The following is a 9,292-nucleotide window of genomic DNA, read 5'->3' on the forward strand; positions in this document are numbered from 1 at the left end:
GTAAAAAGCTGCTTATCACCAATAAATGTGCGACTTAATAAAATGTCAAATTATCTGAATGGAGGGAATAACTAATGGTTATTATTGTTGTACATTCATAAAGTGAGAGATGAGATGTTATGTCCCATTTTATGTGATAACGTGTGTGTTATTTCATATCCATCTTTATTGAATAGATGCCAAAAAGTCCACTTAATGTTGAACTTCCCCTTTACGTTTACCCCTTTACATTTTTTGTTTTAAAGAAATTTCTAAACACCCATGAAAATTGGTATCGCTTGTATGAAACAAGAAAGATAGTTCATGGCACACGTAAAAAATGGGACAGAATACCGACATTCCTTCCTAGAGGCAACAGTTGTTTTTCAATAAAATACTCACACAGTAACAGTTTGGGAAAAAAAAGAAGAATAATGCGACTTAATCAGGAAAGCACATTTACCACGTCCATTTAGAAAATGCACAAGTAAGAGATTTCAGAGGGTGTCACAACAATGCTATTTAAAGAAACAGTAACATCAAAAAAATAAGTGTTTGAAAGAGTTACAAATATAATGCAGTGTTGCCCTGAACTGGTAAAACTGCTGTTTTCTTTAGAAACACTACTACTGTTTATATAAATAAGATGCTGTGTAGCCATGGGGGCAGCCATTCAAAGGAGAAAAGACTCAAGTTACACAGCAGATAAGCTCTGTAGAACACAATGGTGTTATCTGTTATCTACTATTTAACCTGTGACATATAGCCTTTTTTCAATTTCCGCCATTGCTACACAGCAGGTTGGGTATATGAACTATAGTAGTGTTTCTGAAGCAAACAGATCAGTTTTACCAGCGCAGGGCAACGCTACATGATATTCTCATTACTTTAAAGCACTTTCATGTTTTGGTGTTACTGTTCCTTTAACAGCATCCTATGCAGCAGGCTTCTAGCAGATAGGTTTTCTGCTTACGGCTTGCAGGCCTCTTAGTGATCCTTGACCTACAGCAGTTGGTGAAAAAAGGGGGTGCCTTGTGTCTAGTTACCTAGACACAAGGCAATGATATTTCCATTTTTATTTCCCCTTTAAAAATGGAAATATCATCGCTTTAAAGGGATTCTGTCATGATTTTTATGGTTTCATTTTTATTTCTAAATGCCACTGTTTACACTGCAAATAATTCACTCTATGATATAAAATGTCATTCCTGAACTAATTGGGAATCAGCAGGGGGGGTAGACAAGATGACCCAGGTGGATAGTAGACCTGACTGGGGGAGTTGGCATTGTACAGAGGGGGCATATAACATTTTATAAACATTTGTCATTTACAGGACAAGTGATTCCACTGTTTACACTGCAAATAATTCACTATCCAATAAAAAAAGTCATTCCTGAACCAACAAGTGTATTTTTTTAGTTGTAATATTGGTGTGTAGGCAGCCATCTCAGGTCATATTGCCTGGTCATGTGCTATCAGAAAGAGCCAGTACTTTAGGATGGAACTGCTTTCTGATTTCTCCTACTCAATGTAACTGAATGTGTTGCAGTGGGACCTGGATTTTACTATTGAGTACTATTCTTAGATCTACCAGGCAGCTGTTATCTTGTGTTAGGGAGCTGTTATCTGGTTACTTTCCAATTGTCATGTTGTTAGGCTGTTGTTGCAGTACAAAAGTAAAGAGTGACTGAAGATTATTAGAGCACAAGTCACATGACTGGGGGCTCCTGGGAAACTGATTATGTCTAGCATAATGTCAGATTTCAACATTAAATATAAAAAAAAACTCTTTTGAAAAATGGATTTCAGTGCAGAAGTCTGCTGGAGCAGCACTATTAACTGATGCATAATGAAAAACATGTTTTCCCATGACAGTATCCCTTTAACATAACAGAGGAAAGTATCCTCTGTATTGCAAGAGTAATAGAGAAACCTATTATACAACCGTTTAGTAAACAAAAGAACCTGAGAGTAGATTTCCTATTTTACTAACTGTAGCCTGGAACATGAAATGAATCAAACAATCATAACTGGATGTAACTGCTCATTCAAATAATCTTCTGCTTTGTAGTGAATGTCAATAAAAGGCAGAATGCAATATTTCCAGCTGATGAAAGGGTCTATGGAAAAGGTCTCTCTGGTCGGGTCAATTTGAGGATACTTAAGGACATAGGCCAATCCCACAAGGAAACTGTTCATAAAATAAAGCCAAGCCACGTTCATGTCCATGTAGCCTGGGATTGGTGCACACAAAATGAGGAGAATAATTTTACGGAGGACAAATGGAGCCCAAGTGCCCAGAAACGAGAACACAAGAGCAGTATAGAGACATATGGTTCCTTGGACAGGCCACTCATCTCCACAGGAAAACAGGACAGTCTTGTTGGTGAAGGAGATGAGCTTCATGGATTTTATTAAAGCCACCACTTCAAAGCAACATATTCCCAGAATAAAAACAATGGCACACACCACTGCAGCTGATAAATAATAAGTCTGGCTGCTGACGTAGAAAGTGCACTGGTATGAGGACAGTCCAGGGCCTGAGATTGGAGGAGGAACAGAAGAATAGAGGGCAAAGGATAGTGCTGCCGTCCATAGGAGCAGGGTAAGTATAACATGCAGGAAGCCGAGACAAAGCCTGGGGAGATGAATGGATTTAACAACAGTATTGTAATAATCTAGCCCTGCTGTTAACAGCACTGGATAGTGTAGAATGCCATACGCATGGGATATGATCTGAGTAAACAGGCAGATGTGATAGTTAGTGAACCTCATGCTACAAACAGCAAAATCCTGTAAATAATGGATATTTATTATGATTTTGCCAGTTAAGATCAGTATCAGTATACAGCTGGGCTCGTGCAGTTGTATGTCCATGTCGGGCTTCGGGAACACAGGCCCCTCTAATGCACCCGGGTCTGGCATGCTCTGGGTAGAAGGCAGACTAATTTCTTGCATCTTGTAGGCCACAAGGAGGAACCGACATTTCAACCTCTTTTCTTTCTCCTGCAAATTCAAAAAAACACATTGTTTAATTTATTAAGGAACATATATTCATAATTTAAATGGAGATGTTCGTCAAAGCTACTTGCTATTGTTAGACTATAACTCACTGCAGTCATTGGGAATCAGCAGGGGGGGTAGACAAGATGACCCAGGTGGATAGTAGACCTGACTGGGGGAGTTGGCATTGTACAGAGGGGGCATATAACATTTTATAAACATTTGTCATTTACAGGACAAGTGATTCCACTGTTTACACTGCAAATAATTCACTATCCAATAAAAAAAGTAATTCCTGAACCAACAAGTGTATTTTTTTAGTTGTAATATTGGTGTGTAGGCAGCCATCTCAGGTCATTTTGCCTGGTCATGTGCTTTCAGAAAGAGCCAGCTGCTTTCTGGCAGGCTATTGTTTCTCCTACTCAATGTAACTGAATGTGTTGCAGTGGGACCTGTATTTTACTACTGAGTGCTGTTCTTAGATCTACCAGGCAGCTGTTATCTTGTGTTAGGAAGTTACTATCTGGTTACCTTCATATTGTTCTGTTGTTAGGCTGCTGGGGAGGAAAGGGTGCACTTTGTTTACCACCAAAGTTACCCCAGAACAAACTGCACGTGATTTCCTTCTGGTTTCTGGCTTTAACTGTATCTCCTCCCAAAACCTGTACTGTTATGTAATATCCCCGGACGTTCACCTTGAAGAGGCCTAGAGATCAAGACGGTGTAGTGTGATGTGACTGAGGGCATGATCACCTTGCAGTGTTCAAACATGATAAAGGTCAAGGAAGGCAGCAGGAAGACCCGATATAGAAAGTTATTATACAGTGAATTATGTACCCCCTATTGTAAAATACAATATTACAAGTCACCAAGGTTTTCAATAACCATATAAAAGCACAAGGCTGAATCTAAGGGTTTAAAGGTTCTATAACAGGCCTTACAGGTCTCTGTGTTTCAAAACAGTCCTGCAGAAATTCACAAAAATGTGCGGGGAAAAAAGGCAGACTGCACCCAAGTCATAAATGTTCCCTAGTTATAAACCCAAGGAACTGATTCACATACTGATTGAAAAACTCCAGAGCCAAAAATTTCCTACATGAACAGCTCCCATAGAACACATGGATGGACACATTTTATTTAACACATATACAAATGCTAGCTTACAGTGCATTATACTGATAATAAGGAGAACTCCACCCAAAAACTCTGTGTATAATAAAAGAAAATGTCAGTCTAAACAACTTTCTGACACCTCTCATAATAATTAAAAAGAATTGCATGCGAGTATAGCACACAGTTATGCTACATTCCACTTATTATCATGAGAAGTGATGCTTTATAATTCTCAGCATTATTCTACCTAGACACAGAAGTCTGGGCTTACCTCCTACTGGCCTATAGCTGTCCACAACTAAAGTGCCAATCTGGGATGGAAGACTTAAATTATGAGGGTAGACTGTCAAGGTTGGGGTTGTTTTCTCTGGAAAAAAGGTGCTTGAGAGGGGACATGATTACACTTTACAAGTACATTAGAAGACATTATAGACAAATAGCAGGGGATCTCTTTACCCATAAAGAGGATCACAGCATCAGAGGCCACCCCTTTAGACTAGAGGAAAAGAACTTTCATTTGAAGCAGAGTAGGTGGTTCTTCACAGTCAGGACAGTGAGGTTGTGGAATGCACTTGCCGGGTGATGTTGTGATGCTGATTCTGTTAATGCTTTTAAGAGGGGCTTGGATGATTTTTTGGACAAGCATAATATCCAAGGATAGTGTGATACTAAAATCTATAGTTAGTGTATGAGTATATATAGTTTATGTGAGTGTACAGAGTGTGTGTATGTATGGATGCTGGGTTTCATTTGGAGGGGTTGAACTTGATGGACTTTGGTCTTTTTTCCAACAGATCTAACTATGTAACTATATACCTGTAGCCACATTTTCCTCTTAATACTGTAAACTGAGAAAGGGGCAAAAAAGTCACTAACCCACCAACTAAAGGATAGGCAGGATTTAAGGTGGCCATGCACGGGCAGATTTAACTGCTGATTCGGCAGCTTATCTGCCTGTGTATGGGGCCCTCCAACAGGCCTCCCCGATTGAAATCTGGCAAAAATTGGCCAAATTTATCAGAACTATATCAGTCACCCAAGGTGGGCCTTTGAGAGGAAAGATTCAATCGTTGGCACTTCTACCTTTAATTTGTTATGGCTCATGCTGTGTGTAAAGAAACATATTTATGAACATGCCTATTGTTTGCATGGAGGAGAAATTGTTTCTTGCCCACCAAACAGTGCGGTCTGTTGCACTTCAGTTGCACTGAAACCTAAACTACACAGTAACAAAATGTCACTCTTATGTCAACCACTATGAATTATGACTGTGCCCTGATCATGTGACAGAAACTGCCATAACACCGCCCCCCTTTTTGTATATCATAACACTGCCCCGCAGCACCTGAAACTACACTAGAGCAGCACATACTCTCTGGTCTGCTATAGAGGGCGCCCTCTAATGTTAGCAAACATGAATACAATAAACTGAATGAAAAGGGCTTTTTCTAAACACTATAAGTGGCACCTGAAACTGCACTACGACAACACCGCGGCACCTGAAAATGAAATAACAAACAGTGGAACCTGAAACTGCCCTAACATAGCACCTGAACCTGCATGATAGCACCGCGGCACCTGAAAATGAAATAACAAACAGTGGAACCTGAAACTGCCCTAACATAGCACCTGAACCTGCATGATAGCACAGCGGCACCTGAAACTGCACCACTACAAAACTACAAAAAACTATTTGCAGCTGCTGTGGCTAGACAATGTAGCAGTGCAATTTGTTGCCACGGAATAGCAAGTGACATTAGCTTCCAAGCCAGGCCTGGACTTGCTGTGTTTTTTCTTGAAGACGTTTCACCAGTCATCCAACCGGCTTTCTCAATTCAGAATAATTTATAAATAGGATCTTTCGGGAATATATTATCTGGAATCTTGCTCCAATCAGTGTAATCTTTTTATCATAATCAGTCATGAAGTTAAGTGTTGATTGTATTAGCATAATTGGAGCTTGGAGGTGTTATTAAACCTTCCAGGGAGAGGTGCCAAAACAGCATTGTATGTGGCAGACAATAGATGCAGTGTGTATGTGTAACATTGTGTATGCAGTGAGGAGTGTTCTGATTTGTATGTGGGAGAAACCAAACAACAGTTACACCAGAGTATGGTGCAGCACGGAAGAGCCGTGTACCTACATCTAAAAGAAAAAGGACACACGTTTGAAGACTGCCAAGTCCAGATTCTAGACCGGGAGAGCAACTGGTCAGGTTCGACATCTATTTTCTGCCAATACAGAGAAAAAGGAAATAATCATATGATTAAAATGGAGTCTATGGGAGATAGCTTTCCCGAAATTCAGAGCTTTCTGGTAAATGAGTTTCTGGATAATGGATCCCATACCTACCTGTACATCACATTTTACAAGACATGTACACATATGGTCACGGGTTGGGGATAAGGCAGTTGCGGGTCTGGGTCGAGTAGCGGATCACAGTGGGTAAATATGAGGGTTGCGGTTCGGGTCGCAGAAATTAGTTCTGCATATGACTCTAGTGTAAATAGGGTTGGGACCTTTTCTGGAAAACAATACCGGCCTTCCTTTATATTTATCTTTTTTCCCTATTAATCACATTGGGATTAATCATCATTTTTACCGGCCAGGCCGGTGGCAACCCTAAGTGTAAGGTTAAGATACAGGTCTAATAACCTGCTAACACCAATCTGTAGGCAGCATTTAGTGGTGTTGCCCTTGGCTACAAGATATTGCACCTGGGCAAAGTTGCCCCTTTTATTATATTATTATTACATATTAGTATGTAAAGAAAAGAGACTAGGAGAATAGAGGTTGAGTGAGGAGAAGAAGAAAAATAGTACTAGGAGTGGGCCCCTGGTCTCAAATTAATTGGTGGGCCCCTGGTCAAAGGTTTTTGGGTGGGCCCCTGGTGTCCCAGTCCGACACTGCCCTAGGCTGACCCAATGCCGGCACAGGTGGAACAGTCCATCAAGCAGCTGGCACAGGTGGAACTCACCTCTCTGCTTTCATAGTCCAGAGGCATGAGGGCCCCATAAAGTGAACTTAGAATGGGGACTGGATGTCAGGCAGGTCTGGACTGGGAGTCAAAATAAGCCCTGGCATTCCTAGTACAGAGAGGCCCAATCAGCTCCCCACCAGCCCACTAAATAGTGACTTTCTGTGGCATCTTATGACAGCCCCTCTGGCCAGTGTTGGACTGGCTCACAGGGATACCAGGAAAAGTCCCGGTTGGCCCAGGTGTCAGTGGGCCCTCCTGCTGCTAAACATTTGGCATATTTCATGGCCATTCCCTATTTCTATGAGAACAAAGAGACAAAATAGATTGAATAATAGATTATAGCATGTAAAGAAAAGAGACTAGCTGAATAGAGGTTGAGTGAGGAGAGGAATTATAATAGTAGTGAGAGTGGGCCCCTGATCTAAGGTCTGTTGGTGGCCCCTGGTCTAAGATTTTTGGGTGGGCCCCTGGAGTCCCAGTCTGACACTGCCTCTGGCATTTGCCACAACCCACAGATTGCCAGTCCGGGTCTGAATTGTCAGGGTTTGGCAGGTGTTGCAGTTCAAAAACAACTGATTTCCATTACAGATACACTTTACCCTTGGCTAACACAATGTTCTCTAAGGAGGCAGTAATACATTACACTGAATAACAAAGCACTCGCTGAACTAGCACTCCCCAAACCCCCGCAACAGTCCAGATTGTGGCTGGTACCTGCGCAGCACGAAACATGCTTAGTGATAAACATTCTTATTTATAAACAGCGACCCCCATCAACCTCCCCCTATGCCTACTGACCAGTAGCTCTTCCCAGGACGTCACATGCTGACGGATTCCCAAGTTCACTAGAACATAATGACGGTTCCAAAGCTGCAACAGCAGTTCGGCTCCAGCGACAGAAAAGGTGATGCTACTGAACGGCTCCTAAAGAAAGTGTAGCAGGTACAGACCAAGAGTCCGGGGGAGGAGGCGAAACTTAGGACTCAGGTGCAGCTCAGCTCTTCCTCCTGCCTGTAGTACACATCACATACAAGTACACATCACATACAAACACGCATCACATACAAACACACAGCCCTACTGTCAGGAGCAGAGCCACCCATTAACTACACGCCCCGGGGGATTCTACAGAGTCACCTGCGATGCGTCATAGTTCAGTCAGGGTGGGTTCTCCCTCTGTCAGTCAGGAGTTGGACTCTTCCTAATCGCTGCTGTGCTGCGCCGAGGTGTTGAGCACAGAGGTAAATGTCGCACAGAAACTGCTGAGATTACAGGTTCATACGAACACCATACAAAACATACATATTTAAGTGCAGCCCAGGCACCATATCCAGTCACACACAGCTGCCAGGAGTATATCGTGAATAAAGTACCAGGTGTCATGGCCTTATTAGAGCACGAGGCTGAAGGCAATGGAACTGTAGATGTGACTTCAACAAGGGGCACTTTATTTACTATGAAACACACAGCAGGGCAGATTAACGCATATGAACAAAGTAAGTTTGTAAGGAAAAACAAGCGGAGCTCACCAACTCGGCGTCCAAGAAACACGTCTCCCCTCCAGCGGCATCCCGCAAGAGCTCCACAGGTGCAAACAATCCCAACTCTTACGATACAAGATGAGCTCAAACACTGCCGGCGCTCAGCCGGAGAAAATAGGGAACGTTAAATCTTCATCAAATGTGGCTTTTATTCACGCAAACAATGTGACAAACAGTGGCAATCATAGTGCAGTTAAGCCTACGCGTTTCGTGCCCAAAACAACGGCACTTCTTCAGAGCTAAATTCGTAGTAAGTGAACTCCCCTTTAAATACTGTGATGAATCCACCCCCTACACATATGGATGCAATTAATGATATGTTTGCATAAAACGAGTAAAATACACCTTTAAAATACACCTATACAAATATGTATTATGTGTGAGTCTACCACTATGTAAGCTAAGTCCCAATCATTAAAAAACCAATCTTTAAAAAACACTCCAATCGTGCATATATTAAATACACGCTAAGAATAAATCGTGCAAGTTATCTCATATATAAATGTTAATATCAGTATTATGCGTTTATAAAATACCATAAACTCTTATTAATTATGTGTTTCTATAATGTGTATTAAATGTGCAAAACCGTGTGTCATATATCCGTACTATATCCAATATATTAATACAAAGTATAGTATCACCTCTTCACAACTATTAATATACAGAACAAC

The 9,292-nt window shown here is 41.5% G+C and overlaps 1 protein-coding gene across 7 annotated transcripts; it reads right to left on the bottom strand.

Moving 5' to 3' along the window:
* Nucleotides 1-1,954: 1,954 nt before the first annotated feature.
* LOC121394278 (probable G-protein coupled receptor 160) lies at nt 1,955-8,136 on the bottom strand. 7 transcript variants are annotated; one of them, XM_041564852.1, is made up of 3 exons: nt 6,241-6,305; nt 4,368-4,463; nt 1,955-2,986 (listed from the first exon to the last, which is right to left on the bottom strand). In XM_041564852.1, the coding sequence occupies exon 3, from the start codon at nt 2,936-2,938 to the stop codon at nt 1,997-1,999; it is 942 nt and encodes a 313-aa protein (XP_041420786.1). In that variant the 5' UTR covers nt 2,939-2,986; nt 4,368-4,463; nt 6,241-6,305; the 3' UTR covers nt 1,955-1,996. The 7 variants fall into 7 exon arrangements, 5 of the variants coding, with proteins under 5 accessions (XP_041420786.1, XP_041420785.1, XP_041420784.1 ...); XM_041564851.1 differs by having other exon boundaries at nt 4,368-4,477; nt 6,241-6,284; XR_005961608.1 differs by lacking the exon at nt 1,955-2,986 and adding an exon at nt 3,549-3,689 and having other exon boundaries at nt 6,241-6,318.
* Between the last annotated feature and the right edge of the window lie 1,156 nt (nt 8,137-9,292).

This window comes from Xenopus laevis, chromosome 5S, assembly GCF_017654675.1.
Source record: "Xenopus laevis strain J_2021 chromosome 5S, Xenopus_laevis_v10.1, whole genome shotgun sequence".
In the NCBI taxonomy this organism is placed as follows: Eukaryota; Metazoa; Chordata; class Amphibia; order Anura; family Pipidae; genus Xenopus; species Xenopus laevis.

Excerpts from the sequence above, each read along its gene's own strand:
- LOC121394278 (XM_041564848.1), bottom strand. The coding sequence starts at position 6,321 with ATGTCGAACCTGACCAGTTGCTCTCCCGGTCTAGAATCTGGACTTGGC. Across the intron at positions 2,987-6,240 it reads GTGTCCTTTTTCTTTTAGAT|GAGAAAGAAAAGAGGTTGAA; the intron begins GTAGGTACACGG and ends TTGAATTTGCAG.